Source organism: Chiloscyllium plagiosum, chromosome 14, assembly GCF_004010195.1.
Source record: "Chiloscyllium plagiosum isolate BGI_BamShark_2017 chromosome 14, ASM401019v2, whole genome shotgun sequence".
In the NCBI taxonomy this organism is placed as follows: Eukaryota; Metazoa; Chordata; class Chondrichthyes; order Orectolobiformes; family Hemiscylliidae; genus Chiloscyllium; species Chiloscyllium plagiosum.
In genome coordinates, this window is record NC_057723.1 from 53,707,497 (window position 1) to 53,725,778 (window position 18,282).

Consider the following 18,282-nt stretch of genomic DNA (forward strand, 5'->3'; position numbering starts at 1 on the left):
ACCAGATTTTTTTTTTAACTTCAGTCATGGGATGAGGACATTGCTGGCTAGGCCAGCATTTATTGCCCTACCCAGAGGGCAGCTAAAAGCAACCATTGCTGTGGGTGTGGAGTCACATGTAGGCTTGACCAGGTAATGGCAGCAATTTCCTTCTATAAAGGACTTTAGTGAACCAGATGGGTTTTTCCCCTAATAATTAACAATAGCTTCATGGTTATCATTAGACTCCTAATTTCAGATTTTTATTGAATTAAAATTCCACCATTATCCAGTGATAATACCACTAGACCATCACCTCCCCCTACAAATCCAGCCACCAATAGTCATTTGGCTAATTTACCAGAGGGTGATTGTACTGGGATCTAATCTCCTGCACAGGATTAATGCATGGAGGAGTGGGGACAATGGGGAGAAAAAAAGACATTAAAAATGAAATTAGTTGGAAATCTATACTGACTGTTCTTTAATACAACTTTGAAATTGGAACATTAACTTGTTTCAGAATCCACTTTTGTGACATTTGATTTGCATTGTTAAATTTTATCAATTATATTCAATATGAACAATTATATGTCATATCTGTTTATAATTTTGCTTTGTGTGGTTTATTAGAGGCCAGATTCTGATTGCAGATTCTCAATTATCTTTATATGGATCAGCAAACGTTCTGAATATAGAGTTCATGCATAAGTCAGAGCAGGTGATTTAATTGAAAATTGGTTATAGTGAATGTTGTTCCTACTGTTACCCTGCACATATTTTCCTTGTCGACTTCTCTGATTAGAATTAAGGAAACTACTTCCTGGTTATCTCCCCTGAGAACACATATTGGGAAAAGGGAAATTGATTTGATTGTGTTTTACTTAAAACATACCTTGTTTTTTCAACATAGAATAAAATCAGAGGGAAAGTGCAAAAGGTATGCTTGTGAGTCTCTGCTAAGAATGACTGTGCTTTATTAAAAGTACTCTTTTAACTTCAAAAAGTACTCCTGAAGAAATAACAGATGTTCAAAGTCCTCTTGCTGACTAGCCCCCCTTTGATCTGTGTGCTCAGCTAATATACATTTGGCACTGCCACAATAATCAATTACGAGGAATATAAACCCTGACTCCTCAGATATTTGAAGACTGGCTACCATGAGTAATCCAGACTCCCCTGTGTCTTGCTCATAGCATTGGAGCTGAGGCAGTAAACGACATGAATGACCTTCACGTGAAGTATAGTTTTTGAAGTCTGATTCTTCAAACACAAGAACTTTCAAAAACAAGTAAATATCATTTTTAAATCATGAAGGAAAATTTTACAGCCTCCAGTTACACGGCAGTTTTATTTGGACTGGGGAAATGAGGTTTGAAGATTATTCATGGTCAATCATCGAAATTGTTGCTTGTTATGGTGAAACATCATGAATAGAAACAAAAGACACTTCAGATGCTAAAAATTTGAAATGTGAAAAGAAAATGCTGGGAAAACTGAGCAATTCAGGGGTAGCATAATTGGAGAATAATAAAGTTAACATGTTGGGGTGTTGATTTTTCATCAGAATGAATATACTGAACTACATAAGAGTAGTCCATTAGTGTTTGCATGTATCGATATGAATAATTTACAATGGTTACTGTATTTGACAGTTAACTGACTTAATTCATTGATAAGTCTTTTAATTATGTTCAAATGGTTTTCTTTTAAAGATAAGTAAATCTATGTGGCAGTGATTTTAGGGGTGAAGATGCCAAATTCGGTTATATTTAGGATTTCAGGTTTCACTTTTAGTTCCCACCCAGGGTCTTCTTTAAATTACACTGTCAAAGAGCAGTATACAAGGTGAACTTCTAGCTGTTTGCCAGTCTAGAACCATGCTACGCATTTCTTATGAATTGGTTCAAATCCTGTATTAAAAAAGGCTAAGAACAAATCTTTGCCTACGTCGACTATTGATGCATGTAACCTCTGAGAAAAATAAATGTAATGAGTGATAGTAATATTTGATGAACAGCGCAGCTTGGTCAAAGTCACCATCATAAGTTTAGACTTAACAGTGCCGACAGTGGCCATAACAGTAGGCTGGAAAGCTGAGGCACCCCGCCAAAGCAATTTCCAGGAACCGTGAAGTAATTCTATGCCCATCAGACAATTAACAGCTGGTTATTGGGGCTTCTGAAAGGCTGTTCTTAACTTTGTCATGTCTTCAGTTTCAGCAGTGCTACCAGGACTGGTGGCTGCTGTTGGTACTGCAGCCAGGTCTGAATCATAGATACTGTGTTGGAACTCAGGTAGCTGGAGCCAGGTGTGTGGCAACAAGGATGGTTTGACAATCTATACTGAGGTCAAGGGACATATGTCTAACAGGGCAGCCCAGGCCGCTTACAGGGTTGGGGGGAATGCCTTCCATGGATCACAAGATGTCAATCAGGTTGTCAGCTTTTAATGAGGCCGATTCCCCACATTGTGAAGGGGCCCCTCCTATCCTAGCTGCGGTGGTGGTGTGATGAGGCTATTAAATGACTACTTAAAAGCCTCAATGGACCTCCAGGTGGGAAGAACATCCTTGATTTTGCCCATCCTGGTTGGAATGGACAGGGTTTGGGAGGTGACGGGGTCTCAACTACCTGCCTTTCCTCCTAATTCCACAGCCCTCCACCCTTGTGCCCCTGCATTCCAACCCACTTTTGATGGCTGCATTAAATTCCAGCCCTGAGGTAGATATGGTTCCCAGGAACTCATTGTATTTCTGATATGCAGGTTCAGGTGCTGAGCCTGACCTTGGTCTAAGTTTGGTTGTACATTGCTACAGACTTTATCAGAGAAAGTCAGTGAAGAGAGTATATAGCTATTTTATTGCTACATTTCTGGGCAATATTTAAAACTTCTGCAACTTTTTAAAGTAAATGTATGGGAAAAGATATCTGGGCTACTTTGGATTATGTAGAAACATAGAAAATCAAAGCAGGAATAGGTCATTTGGGCCTTGGAAGCTGTTCCGCTATTCAATATGCTCATGGCTAATTATCTAACTCAGTACTCTGTGTAGCCACTTTCTCCCCATCCATAATCTTTTATCCCTTTGGCCGTATAGCTATCTCCTCCTTGAAGACATTCAGTACCTTTGCCTCTATTGCTTTCTGTGGCAGAGAATTCCTTGGCTCATCAGCCTCTGGGTGGAGTCATTTCTCCTCAATTTAGACATAAATGTCCTACCCCAAAGCCTTTGTCAGTGATCCCTGGTTCTGGACTCTCGGTCATTGGGATTATCCTTCCTGCATTTACCCTGTATAGCCTTGTTAGAGTTGTTGGTTTCTATCAAATCCTCTAATTCTTCTAAACTCTTCTAAGTGAATATAATCATAACCAATCAGTCTCTCTTCATATTTCAATTTTATCATCACAGGAATCAGGCTGGGAAATTTTCTTGCACTCCCAGAACATCCTTTGTCAGATAAGGAGATCAAGGGGTTCTAGCACGGATCCCTGCAGGATCCCATCAGTCCCTGGCATTCCTAGTCTTTGTTTTCAGTCGAACAGCAGTCAACACCCATGCTAATATGTTACCCCCAATCCCATGTACTTTAATTTTACATGCTAATCTCTTATGTGAGACCTTACTGAAAGCCTTCTATAAGTCCAAATAAACCATATCTATTCATTCCCCTCAGGTTACATTCTTGAAAAATTCCAGTAGATTTGTCAAACATGATTTCCCTTTCATAAATACATGCTGACTCTGCCCAATCCTGTCACTACATTTCAAGTGCTTTGCTATTAAATCCTTTCTAATGGATCAAGAGGTACATGAGAATGACTGAGGAATGGCTGATTCTTTCATCACTGTTTTCTATATAAAGGTACAGCTGTTTACTGTATGACACTCCCTCATAGCCCAGCCAAGATCATGATTTCAGCATGAGTGAACTTTTATTTTGAGTCTGTGAGAAGGTTTACAACTATTTAACAAAGAACTCAGCTGACTTTGTCATACTTCATGCTTCTTCTCAATTTTTTTCCCCAACTTACAGTCTGAAAATTGTTGCAACCTCTCTTGGTGAGAATTGTTAAAGGAGGGCTATGGGCAAGCTGTGAGACTGGGAGCTTCTTGGAGTGGGAGTACAGCAGTTATAACTGAACCAGGGTTCCATGGTGACAGAGGCTACTTCTGAGCTCACAATCCTAAAGTAAAACCCTAACACAAAGCTTGTTGTTCAGCTGCAGGAAGGAAGTGACTTTAAAGCCAGTTAAACAATGTGAATTCCAATTATCTAGGTGTCATCAGTAACCGTGTTTTTGCGCACATGTACAGGACATTCCAGTTATGTCTCATAAGTTTAAAAAAAGACACTATAGGCTAGGATTATCTTGCATTTGGTAGTAAATGCATTTGCAGCTCCCCTTCAGTTAAATGATATGAATTGTATTATAATTTCCCACATCCAAGGATATATATTAAGCAAATGCTTTATCATCAAGAAAAATGCTTGATGATAAAATATTTTAACTAGTTTTTGGGAAGAGACACAGTTCATGGTACTGGATGTCATCTCTCTGTTTTATTCTAATTTACTTTTAATCCTCTGATTACAGCTCCCAGAGGAACATATATGGGAGATAGCGGTAAGTAAAAGACATTTTGCTGATAAAGTTAAATATTCATATTTCCAGACATCCCCCTTTACAACGGTCTACAACTTACTTCAGTGTGCAAACACTGTTTTACAGAACCACTTGACCAGTTTTATGTCCTCTCACACATGATGCAAAGTTTGAGTTGCTTTCTGCATATCAGTGCTGGACAGATCTTTGCTGGTTGAAATCATTAACAGCCTAATTTTAATTTTGCTTGCTTAATAACCAAAAAAAGATAATAGAACGCTGCAGTTGCTATTTGTGGTATAACAACAGTATACTCTGTACAATCGCAGCCATATTTCATCACATAATTTGTTACTGCATTTTTTGAGCAGTTTAATATTGTGCTATGTTTTATTATGTAATGCAGTATCATATTTCATTAAATAATTACATGCTAGATTTTCATTTCAGAGGTTTGTGCTGCATTTCATTACATTTCTGTAACATTCACCATCAGTACATTACGAGTTGGCAAATTCTGACAGTTGTGTACAGTATAGGACACAATGTGTATTCCTGTTCATGATTTGATTTTTAGAAATATGTCTTGACTATAATGCATACTTGGTGATTGACCTTTTTTTAGCATTTGTATAAGTTTCTATTGGTTTTGTATGGAGAGGTATGGTTAATAAGTTTGGAGATGACATCAAATTAGGTGGTGTAGTGGACAGTGAAGATTATCTCAGAGTAGAACAGGACCTTGATCTGACCGGCCAATAGGCCAAGGAGCAGCAGATGGAGTTTAATTTAGTGAAATGTAAGTTGTTGCATTTTGGTAGAGCAAATCAGGGCAGGACTTACACAATTAATGTTGGAGCTCTGGGGACTGTTGCTGAACAGAGACGTGGGATGCAGATGCCTGGTTCCTTGAAAGTGGAGTAGCAGATAGACAGGGTTTGGAAGAAGGCATTTGGTACACTTGGATCAGAACATTTGAGGAAAGGAAATGGAGATGCCATATTGCAGTTATAAGGCACATTGATGAGGCCAATTTTGGAATACCGTGTTCAATTCTGATTACCCTCCTATAGGAAGGATGTTGTTAAACTTGAGTGGGTGCAGAAAATATTTACAAGAATGTTGCCAGGACTGGAGAGTTGGAGTTATATGGAGAGGCCAAATGGGCTGGGGCTTTTTTGTCTGGAATGTTGGAGACTGAGGGGTCACCTCATGGAGGTTTATGAAATCATGAGGGCCATGGATAACGTGAATAGCCAAGATCTTTTTCCTAGGGTGGGAAGTCAAAACCTAGAGGGTTTAGGTTTAAGATGAGAGTGGAAAGATTTAAAAATGATCTGAGGGGCAACTTTTTCACATAGAGGATGGTACTTGTATGGAATAAGCTGCCAGAGAAATGGTGGAAACTGGTACAATTTCATTTAAAAGCCATGATGTGGAGGAGCTGGTGTTGGACTGGGGTGGACAAAGTTAAAAATCACACAACACCAGGTTATAGTCCAACAGGTTTAATTGGAAGCACTAGCTTTTTGAGCACTGCTCCTTCATCAGGTAGCTGTGGAGCAGGACCATAAGACACAGAATTTATAGCCAAAAATTACAGTGTCATGCAATTGAAACAACATATTGAACAAACCTAGATTGTTGTTAAGTTTTTCATCTTTTAGAATGGGTTGCAGGTTTTGATTCAATAATATGTAAATCCCAGGCTACTTTTAAGTCACGTTTTCAAGATAACTTAAGGCATATAAAAAAAAGTGGCATCTCAGCTCAGACAATCCATTAAAGGTGTATGGTTAGAGTCTGTCTGTATCCCAATCTTGAGTCAGACTGGTTCTATTTCCAAAGTGGAATTTTAAAAATAGTACATTAATTGACTGCCTGCAGGTTGTGCATTTTTTGAGCAAAATAAAATGTACCTGAAAATATAATTCTGCAAATGGGCGGCACGGTGGCACAGTGGTTAGCATTGCTGCCTCACAGCGCCAGAGACCTGGGTTCAATTCCCGACTCAGGCGACACTCTGTGTGGAGTTTGCACGTTCTCCCCATGTCTGCGTGGGTTTCCTCCAGGTGCTCCGGTTTCCTCCCACAGTCCAAAGATGTGCAGGTCAGGTGAATTGGCCATGCTAAATTGTCCGTAGTGTTAGGTAAAGGGGTAAATGTAGGGGAATGGGTGGGTTGCGCTTCGGCGGGTTGGTGTGGACTTGTTGGGCTGAAGGGCCTGTTTCCACACTGTAAGTAATCTCTAATTAAATACAAATTCACCCCATTGACTTATATGTGTGTGAGAGAGAGAGAGAAAATACGTGTGAGTGTGTTTGCATGTGTGCTAGCTTGGTAAAGTGTGTGAGAGTGTGGGGGGTGTATGAGAGTGTGTGTGTGTGAGTGTATAGTGCAATGGGGTCACCTGTAGTGTGACATGAATTCAAGGTCCCGGTTGAGGCCATCCTTGTGGGTACCGAACTTTGGATATCAGCTCCTGCTCCGCCACTTTGCGTTGTCGCCTGTCCCGAAGTCCACCTTGGAGGACAGTCACTCGAAGATCCAAGGCCAAATGTCCCTGACTGCCAAAGTGTTCCCCAACTGGGAGGGGACACTCCTGTCTGCAATTGTTGCGCGGTGTCCATTCATCCATTACCGTTGCATCTGCATGCTCTCGCCAATGTACCATGCGCAGGGCATTCTTGCCCACAGCTTATGAGGTTGATCACGTTGGCTAGTCATGTGAGTACCTGCCAAGTACCACATTACAACAATGGATGAAAGGACACCAGGCAACAATCCCAGGCAGGGGTATTCCGTCCCATTCGGGGAACACTTCAGCAATCAGGGACATTCGGCCTCGGATCTTTGGGTGACCATCCTCCAAGGTGGACTTTGGGACAGGCAACAATCCAAAATGGCCGATCAGAGGCTGATAGCCAAGTTTGGTACCCATGAGGATGGCCTCAACTAGGACCTTAGGTTCACGTCACATTACAGGTGACCCCACTACTGTATATACCCTCTCACACACAACACTCTTACCTACTCAGACACTCACATAGACCATGTCTCAAACACACACTCTCTCATACACACACATATACACCACACACACCCTCTCACAGACTTATACTCCATCACACTCACACACACACACACTTTACTAAGCTTGCACACACGCAAACACGCGCACACACTCTCACGTGTACTTACTCACACACACACACACACACTCACATGCACATTCTCTCTCTCTCTCACGCACACACGCACGTGCACACGCATTTAAGTTTATGGAGTGAATTTGTATTTGCAAAATTATATTTTCAGATACATTCTATTTTGCTCAAAAATGCACAATCTGCAGGCAATCAATTCATGTAATATTTTGTAAATTCCACTTTGGAAATAGAACCAGTCCGACTCAAGATTAGGATACAGACAAACTCTAACCTCACACCTTTAATGCATTGCCTGAGCTGAGCTGTTACTTTGTTTTTAAAAACGTTATCTCAAAAATTTGGGATTTACATATTAATGAACCGAAACCTGTAACCCATTTTAAAAGATGAAAGACAACAACAATCTAGGTTTGTTCAATATATCATTTCAGTTGCATGACACTGTAATTTTTGTCTATAAATTCTGTATCTTATGGTCCTGCTCCACAACTACCTGATGAAGGAGCAGTGCTCCGAAAGCTAGTGCTTCCAAATAAATATGTTGGACTATAACCTCGTGATTTTTAACATTTAAAAGGCATCTGGATGGGTATATAAATAGGAAGGGTTTACAGAGATATGGGCCAAATGCTGGCAAACAGAACTAGGTCAGATTGGGATGCCTGGTTGTCACAGAGGAGTTGGATCAAAACTCCTATTTCCATGCTGCATGACTCTATGATTCTAATTCACATATCTTGATTTGATTTATTATTATCACATGTGCCTAGGTACAGTGAAAAGTTTTGTTCTGTGTGCAGTACAGGCAGATCACACCATACAAAGTGCATAAGGGTAATAGAACAGTGAGAAATACAATGTTACAACTTCAGAGAAGGTGCACACAGAGCAAGTTCAACGTTAAATTTGAAAATTGAGAGATTCATTCAGAAGTCTAATAACAGCGGGGAAGAACCTGTTCTTGAATCTGTATTTATTGCACTATATGTAATCATGTTTATTATATGTCAGTTTATTTGTATTTTTTAAGTTACAGTGCTGAATACTGCAAAAGATATCCCTTGAATTTGCTTAGCTCTTGTTGTTCTGCTGTGTGTTTGTGATTCTGGAGCCTCCTTTATTTGACGTCTAGATCCTTTTCCCCAGCTGGCATGGCACATGTTACAGTGTCGTCCTTATGTCTGCTATTCTTCATAGTGGGACCTGCCTAGACTTCACTCAAATCTGTTCAACATAGGGGAGGAGGCGATGTGAGACTTCCTCTGTGTGCTATTTATAACTAAATTATTACCGTCTGTATGAAGAACATGTATAGGAGTTCCAGCAAATACCAAGTTGGTCTTATGTGCATGATGTTTCAGCCTTTTTCAAAACAAAACATAGTATTACACTTTAACATAATTTTTTTAAAATGTCATCCTCTATTATGATTGTTGAACTTGGTTACATTGAGTAATGGTATTTCAACCTCATCCAACTTCAATCTATCAACTTGCTTGTGTATTTATGATTCTGGCTGATTGGATGGAACAAGATTCCTCCACATGTTAACATTAAGCACCATCTAGTGGTTTTAAGAGGAATTACATAGTATAAATTCATCAGGTACAATGAAATAACTTCCACCATGATGTTAGCTTAGGATTTTGAGAAAAACAACCTTAAATCAACCCGAAGATGAATTATTACTTTGCTTATTACAGATCCACTAATTTCCAAGTCTGCTTCTCTTCCTGCCTATATGAGAAATGGTTTGCACAGGGTAAGGTTGAATTAATTCCTCTCACAGTTGGTTTATCACCTAAAGAAGGAAAGTACAAGTGTACATTCAGTATAAATGTCTGCTTCTGTCTGATTTTATATGTATCAATTTTCCCTCAGCCCCTTGTCCTTGTGAAGATGTTTCAAATGTATTGTAATTTTCCTTGCTCCAAGTATCCAGCTGATACTCAAATTTCAGGCTCTCTTCTTCTCAGTCCATGACTTAAGAGATGTCAGTGTTTGCATCAGGGAATTTAAAAAACATTGAATATATCATCAAGGAAGGATATTATCAAGCTGGAGAGGGTTCAGAAGAGGTTTACCAGATAGTTGCCAGGTATGGAAGGTTTGAGTTATAAAGAAAGGCTGGATAGGCTGGAACATTTTTTACTGGAGCGTAGATTGAGAGGCAACTTGATAAAAGTGTATAAAATAATGAGAGGTGTGGGTAAAGTTAATGGTAGTTGTCTTTTCCCTCGGAGGGGGATTTCAACACTAGGGGGCATATTTTTAAGGTGAGGAGAGATTTTAAAAAGACATAAGACGCAAATATTTTACACAAAGGCTGGTTCATGTGTGAAATGAACTTCCTGAGGAAGTGGTAGTTGCAAGTACAATTACAATGTTTAAAAGATGTTTGAATAGATACATGAATAGGAAAAGTTTTAAGAGATATGGGCCAGGAGCCGGTAGGACTAGTATAGTTTGGGATTATGTTCGGCTTGGATTGGTTGGACTAAAGAGTCTGTTTCCATGCTGTGTGTCTCTAAACAATTGTGTGGTGTTATAAATTAAAATTTCTAATTGTACATTTGCATATTCTGTGCAAGTTTGTAACAAACTAGATAGATCTGTAAAATAGATTTGTTATTATCTTGATCAAATCAACCATTATCATAATACTTTATTTTATCCACTTGCACTTGAGTACTAGTGGTGAAATAGAATTGAAAGAACCTTGTCTAAAATTGCATGTAACTAACAAATTATTTATTTTCATCCAATGCCATACACCTTTAGCCTCAGAGTGCTGACATTTTCCAATATGACAACGACAGTTCTGTTAACTGGGGAATGAGAGGTAATTATTAAAATTGGTTGGATATAATAAAATGTAAAATGCTTAACTAAAAACACATTTGTGAGTCCAGTTTTATTGTCAAAATAATGTTAAGTGTATTGAATGTTCTTTGCATAATGTTAGAGTAATGGGCACACGCAGTACTGACAATTAAAAGAGAAGGTATCTCCTTCCCTTCCCCATCATACAATCAAGATTGAATTAGCTAAAGGCAGTTCAGAACTTCTATACTGTAAGGATCATTATATCTATTGTTTAGTAGTTTATATCTAAATTTTACGGGAATGGGAAAATCATAGCACCAGTGTGCATTACTGTGCACCAGGTTGAAAATGCATATGAAAGAGATCAAAGACTGCACTTAAAATGTTGATGAACTATAATATGGAATAATGTCATTGCAATTTGTCATCAGTGTCCCTGAGTGAAAATCTGTCCCTTAATACCTGAAACCATTGACGAGCAATAATGAAATACATAGATGAGGTGCTGTTTACACATAACTCTGCTGGTATGATTTTGTTTAGTGTCCTGTTTCAAGTAAAATATGTTCTCTTTTTTTTTTCAGAATACAAGGTAAAACCTTCAGTTTGGAGCCCATGGCCCTTGATTGAGTCCTGTGATGCTGCATCAATGATTAAAAGAAAGAACTGTTTTCTACTGGTGCTACTGGTTACTTCACAATAATAATGTCATATTTGATAGCTAGCTGACCATCTCTCAGAATCATAAAATTGTTATGATGCAGAAGGAGGCCATTCGGTCTATCATGCCTGCAACTGGCTGGTTCACTAAGAATCATCGCCTATTGGCAATCTTCTGCTTTATCCCCATAGTCTCGCACATTACTGTTATCCAGATAATCATCCAATACCCTCTTGAACAGCTCAACTTAACCTACATCCACCATTGTTCCAGGCAGTGCATTCCATGTCCTACCTATTTGCTGGATGAATATGTTTTTCCTTACTTCACCCTTGCTTCTTTTGCAGATCATTTTAAGTCAATTTAAGTTGTTCCTTTAACAAGCAGGAACAGCTTCTCCAAATCTGTTCTATCCACCCCATTCATGATTTTGAAAGTGCCTATGTGGAGTGTCTTTCTCCATCATTACAGTAGGATTGTATTTATATTTTTCCAACAAAACAACATTACTATACATCATAATTTCAGACAATGTCATGCCATCCTATAAAGGTTTTCTAAGTGAGAGTGAGCTAAAGATCTTTGTCATGCATTATTTACACCTACGAATTTATATCATAATTTTCTTACCATGCAGAGTCTATTACCTTCCTACTAATATTATTTAGTTACTACCCAGAATGGTGAAGGCCTTCTGTTGCTATTACAAAATTAGAACTGATCATTCCTTCTCCTCCTCCTCCTCCTCCTCCTACTCCACTTCTTCTTCCTCTTCCTCCTCTTTCTCATCTTCCTTTTCTGTTTGGCTTCTTACTCTGAGGTAATGCCTTGTCCACTTTTTCAGTATAATATGGTAATCCTTTTACCTGAAAAAAAAGTCTGCTGTTTAAATTCATAATGACATTATGTTAGTCAAAGTAAGTGCTAAGTCAACCATTTCAAATAAGTTGGTGTTTGCAATAAGTCTTTATCCCTGTAATTGCTCAAGGCCTGAAATCATTACGTTATGCTTAAACTTCCTATGTACCTTCAACCAAAGTATGAAAAATGTCATGCAACATACCCCTCTTCTTCCTGCGATAATTGATTTTCATTCACCAAACTGTAAAATCTTTTAATACTTATCCTGTATATACTCCTCAATATTGAAAAACCTTACATCATTTTCCCTGTGCTCCAATAAATAACACCCCTGTTTTTCTAGCCTTTCAACATGGCAGCAACCTCTCCTTCCTGATTTTATTTCAGTGAATCTTTGCTGTACTATTTCCTGTGACTCTAATACCTTTTCTATAATAAGGTGCCCAAAAATACGTGAAGAACTCCAATAATTGCCTAATCAATATCTTCATTCAATATTATTTCTCTATTCAATGTACCTGAATATAAAATGCAGAATTCCATTTGCTTTTATCATGGTATTTTGTTACTGAATTCTCTCCTTCAAAGATTCCAAAGTCAAGTAGATCCTTTCTTCCTGGATGCTGCCTGAACTTCTGTGCTCTTCCAGCACCACTAATCCAGAACCTTTCTTCCACTAATCTGTTGCAAGTCTTGCCATCAAAGGTATTCTTCTTTTTGGGTCTGTGTCCAGCTTGAGTTACATTTGAGTCTTATCAGCCTACTCTCTGAACCTTTCAATGGTTTCTTGTAGATTTTTCCTCTCCTATCCCTAAGGAATGCCACTGCCTAATTTCTGCTGAAATGAAAAAGAATCTAATAATTCCCTATTTATCACTTTGCATTCTTAGCCAACTATGTCCATGCAGCTTCTTTTGCTTTATTGCCAAGGACTGCAACAAATCTCTTATTTAGCACCCGTCAAACATCTTGTAAATATTTTAAATTAATTCCATTCTTTTCATGTTCACATATTTTAGGATTTCCTGAAATAATACAGCGCATTTGATTCAGTTTGATGCACTCTTCAGCGAAACTGATTAGTGACTGGCATACAATTTGGCTGCAATTTGCACAATTAACAACATTTGATTGATAAATTGTAAGAATATAGGTTAATTGGAGCAGTGATGGCACAGACTGTAATTGTGTCTAAACTGTATTTCCAAGAATGACAAGAAAATATTCCCATTTTGATTGAGTAGAAATATTTTAGAAAAATTAAGCAAATATACCAGTTGTATTTTGCAGTCAGAGGCAAAAGAATGCCAATCACAATTGATTGCACTCAGACTGTGAGCATTAGTGTTGTGAGTTGTGGTTGTCGGTGAGGAAGCTGTCTTCCAGTCCAAGGATGATGTCCCTTCATGAGATTTTGCAATTGGTCTTGATGTGACTGAGCAGGCCAATGTTCAACTTGCTAACCTTTGGATACTTGAAGGAGTTGTGGAGTTAAGACAGCAGGCATTTCTTCCCTTCTCCGCTGTCACCCTTCCTCTTTTTAAGGCATTGGGACTCAAGACATGATGCAGTTTGATGAACTGGTCGGCACCATTCTGAGCAAATTCTTCCAGTTATTAATATCAATACTGCTGCACTTCAAGGAGAACTCCAGGGTGTTTTTGAAAGTTCTTTTTTCTTTGTCCTGCCATGGAAGATTGGCTGCTTTCAAGCACCTCTTTTGAAAAGAAAGCACATTAGCACAGTATCCTCTACAGGAGCTATGAGACTTATACCATCAAAATAAGTAACTCTGGAGCAAATTTTCTCCTAATTTTCCAAAGTGTCAAGGCAAGCGTTTTGATGGGAACCAATGCACCACCCCCACCAGCAATATAACTCACCCAACTGCTTGCCAATCAGCTCAATAAAAGCTGACAGGCAAAAAAAGGAGAGTATCTCACCTGCTTGCAATCCAGCCAGGGTCACCAGAACTTCTGCATCTTAAAATTTGCCAGTCAAGTCCTACTCCTCAGGCAATCCAGCAGGTTTTTCTTTCTACCTTTTTTGTGAGATTGAGAGTCACAGAGAGAGGGGCACTTCAGGGGGATCAGAGGCAGAAGCTGAGGGGAGAGAGATGGGTGGTCCGGGGGATAAGAGGCAGAAACTGGGGGGAGTAGAGTGACTTTCAGATGCCACCCTCTATGCCCAGCTTCATCTATGTCTCAGATTACTCATAGCTTGGGGTAGTTGAAGGACCTTCTTCCCCATCCTCACCACACCCCAACATGCAAATCCCTGACTCGGACAGCGGGTGGCAATGGTTTAACATTTGAGAAGCTAAAGCCTTTTAGAGGTCACAGAGGTCTACAGCATAAAGAGAAAGACCATTCGGTCCATAGTGCTGATTAAAGCAAGCGCCTAACTATTCTAATGCCATTTCCAGTACCTGGCTTTGTATGCCTTAGCATTGCAAGTGCAAGTCTAAATACTTTGTAAATGTTAGGAGGGTTTCTGCCACTACCACCCTTACGTGCAGTGAGTTCCAGATTCCCAACTCCCTCTGGGTAAAAAAGTATTTTTTCATATCTTGCCTAAACCTCTGCAGCTTACCTTAAATCTATGCCACCTAGTCATTGATCTCTCCATCTAAGGAAACGTTTGTTTCTGTCAACTTTTTCTGCCCCTCATAATGTTATACATCTTAATCATGTTCTCTCTCAATCTCTTCTGCTCCAATGAAAACAACCTTAGTCTGTCCAATCTCTGGTTGTAACTGAAACTCTCCATCAGTTTTCATTTGATAATTGTGTCTAAACCGTATTCCCAAGAATGACAAGAAAATAATCCCATTTTGATTGAGTAGAAAAATTTTAGAAAAATTAAGCAAATATACGGGCGGCACGGTGGCTCAGTGGTTAGCACTGCTGCCTCACAGCGCCAGAGACCAGGTTCGATTCCCACGTCAGGCGACTGACTGTGTGGAGTTTGCATATTCTCCCCGTGTCTGCGTGGGTTTCCTCCGGGTGCTCCGGTTTCCTCCCACAGTCCAAAAATGTGCAGGTTAGGTGAATTGGCCATGCTAAATTGTCCGTAGTGTTAGGTAGGGGGTAAATGTAGGGGTATGGGTGGTTTGCGCTTCGGCGGGTCGGTGTGGACTTGTTGGGCCGAAGGGCCTGTTTCCACACTGTAAAGTTATCTAATCTAATACCGGTCATATTTTGCAATCAGAGGCAAACGAATGCCAATCACAATTGATTGCACTCAGACTGTGAGCATTAATGTGCTTTCCCCAGGTAAAATCTGGGTAAATCTCCTCTGCACCCTCTCTAGTGCCATCATATCCCTCTTATAATGTTTTCAGAACTGCACACCATCCCCTAGCTGTGGCTCAACAGTATTTTATACAGATTCAGCATAACTTCTCTGCTCTTATGTCTTGGCTAATGAAAGCAAGGATCGCAAATGCCTTCTTAACTACTTTCTCCACGTGTCCTGATATTTTAAAGGACCAAAGTAAATGCACACCCAGGTCCCTCATATCCTTGGTGCTTCCCAGAAATCTATCATCCATCATGAGTTCTCTTGGCTTGATTGACCTGCCTAAAAATTGGAGGTGTAGTGCACTGCGAAGAAGGTTACCTCAGAGTACAATGGGATCTTGATCAGATGCGCCAATGGGCTGAGGAGTGGCAGATGGAGTTTAATTTAGATAAATTTGACATGCTGCATTTTGGAAAGGCAAATCAGAGCAGGACTTCTACACTTAATGGGAAGGTCCTGGGGAGTATTTCTGAACAAAGAGATCTTGGAGTGCAGGTTCACAGCTTCTTGAAAGCGGAGTCTCAGGTTGACAGGACAGTGAAGAAGGCATTTAATATACTTGCCTTTATTGGTCAGTGCATTGAATATAGGAGCTCTGAGGTCATGTTGCAACTGTACAGGTTATTGGTTAGGCCACTTTTGGTCTACTGTGTGCAATTCTGGTCTCCCAGCTACAGGAAGGACATTGTGAAACTTGAAAGTATTCAGAAAAGATTTACAAGGATGTTGCCAGGGTTGGAGTGTTTGAGCTGAAGGGAAAGACTGAATAGGCTGGGGCTGTTTTCTCTGGATGGTTGGAGGCTGAGGGGTGACCTTATAGAGGGTTACAAAATCATGAGGGACATGGATGGGATAAATAGACACGGTCTTTTCCCCAGGGTGGACGAGTCCAAAACTGGAGGGCATAGGTTTAAGGAGAAATATTTATAAGGGACCCAAAGGGCAACATTTTCACGTGTGTGGAATGAGTTGCAAGAGGAAGTGGTGGAGACTAGTACAATTGCAACATTTTAAAGGTATTTGTATGGGTCTATAAATAGGAAGGGTTTGGAGTGATATGGGTCGGGTGCTGGCAGGTGGGACTAGATTGGGTTGGGATATCTGGCCGGCATGGATGGGTTGGACCGAAGGGTCTGTTTCCGTGCTGTACATCTCTCTGGCTCTAATGCATCTAACTATGGGCAATTTCACCTAACCTGCACATCTTTGTGACGGTGTGAAGAAACTGGAGCACCCGGAAGAAACCCACGCAGACACAGAGAGAATGTGCAAACTCCACTCCCAAGGCAGGAACTGAGCCCGGGTCCTGGTGCTGTGAGGCAACAGTGTTAACCACTGTGCTACCGTGCCACCCATGACTGGCAGGGACAAGTGATTTTAACCTTTAATGAGATGCTGAGACAACATTTGGTATGTGGAATTAATGACGTAACCTTGAAAAGTGCCCACTAGCTGAAGTGCAATGGACTTCAAACAAGCACTACATCTGGCTTTGTCACTGGAAAATGCAACAATTAGAGCATAAGAGTTGCAGGATATTCCGATAAAAGTGGACACCCTCACCATTCTAACAGAGTTTGAGGAACACCACCTAAGTGAATGCATTTGCATAGTCTCACTCAGGACATATTCTGAGCATAGCGACTCTAGATCAGCCTATAGCAAAATCCCAAAACAAAGCCAAGTCTCAGCCAAACAGTTTGAAGTTTCTTGAGGATGCGGGCCAGCAAGCCATTGTAGTTGTTGCCTGTGTGCAGACTTATGACAGCAAAAGAGTCCCACTGCACCTATATTGAATAAGAGAACTCATGGGTCTTTATCCGGGAGAGTGCACATCCTGAAAAGTTCACCTATAAAGATGGTCAGAACAGTTACATTGCTTAGCAACATCCAAATCAGAACCAATCAAAATAAATGTCTGGTTAAACAATCACCCAGTTCTAATGAAGATCGATACCAGCACAGCTGTTTCAGTGATTGCAGAACCAGACATTAACAAGATTCGCTCTGGACCTCAACCCTTAAGTTTCCCCAAGGCCCCAGCAAGACCCCAAGACCTCAGCAAGACTGAGAATGTACACCATGGAACTGTTACAGATCAAGGGCATGGTTCCAGTTTCTTATGAGAAGAGCACTTGAAGTTTGACACTATCTAGGACAAAGCAGTCCGCTTGAGTGACACCACATCCAGTCCCTCCACCACTGATGCAGCAGTGTGTACAGTTTACTAGATGCACTGGAAATATTCACAAAGACTCCTTAGGTAGTTCTCCTCCAAGCCACAAACCATCCTAATTTAGAATTATATTGTCATTTCTTCTTTAATGTTAGGCCAAGATCCTGGAACTCCCTCGCATTATTGGCATGTTGCCCCTAACTTTTATTTCTGTTGCTCTTACCTCTGAATTCTGCACATGACAGTAACTTCCACATCTGAAAGTCAATGTGGCAGCATATCGATTGGGACATGTGGAATAGCTGCACAGGTTAGAAAGACTGCTGATTGCTAGTATATCTAACACACCACGTCTAAAATTACATGTGGGCCAGACAGGGTAAGAACAGTAGATTTCCTTTCCTAAATGGCATTAGTAAATCAGATGGGTTTAAACAACAACCAATGATGGTTTTATTGTAATCATTAGACTTTTAATTGAATTGTTTGCTGAGATTCAGTCCAGGTCCCAGACATGTGTCTCTGATATTAGTCCAGTGACAATACCTCTACGCCAATATCTCCCTTAAAAGGGCTATAATAAGGCCTGGTTGGTCTAGTGTGATAAAAGAAAGCCATTTTGTAACCTAATGGGAAGAGGCTGTCATGTAGAACAAGTAATAGTTTGTTTACAAGTTAGCAACTCATAGCATTTTTATG

General features: G+C 40.0%; 1 protein-coding gene across 8 annotated transcripts in view; it reads left to right on the forward strand.

Moving 5' to 3' along the window:
* The window catches only part of ablim3 (actin binding LIM protein family, member 3), a 343,093-nt gene that overhangs the window by 317,767 nt on the left and 7,044 nt on the right, over positions 1-18,282 (forward strand). For all 8 annotated transcript variants that reach the window (XM_043703813.1, XM_043703816.1, XM_043703818.1 and 5 more), the window contains 4 exons: positions 4,579-4,608; positions 9,460-9,518; positions 10,538-10,598; positions 11,167-11,174. In XM_043703813.1, coding sequence (XP_043559748.1) covers positions 4,579-4,608; positions 9,460-9,518; positions 10,538-10,598; positions 11,167-11,174 — 158 coding nt within the window. The remainder of the gene's footprint in view (positions 1-4,578; positions 4,609-9,459; positions 9,519-10,537; positions 10,599-11,166; positions 11,175-18,282) is intronic.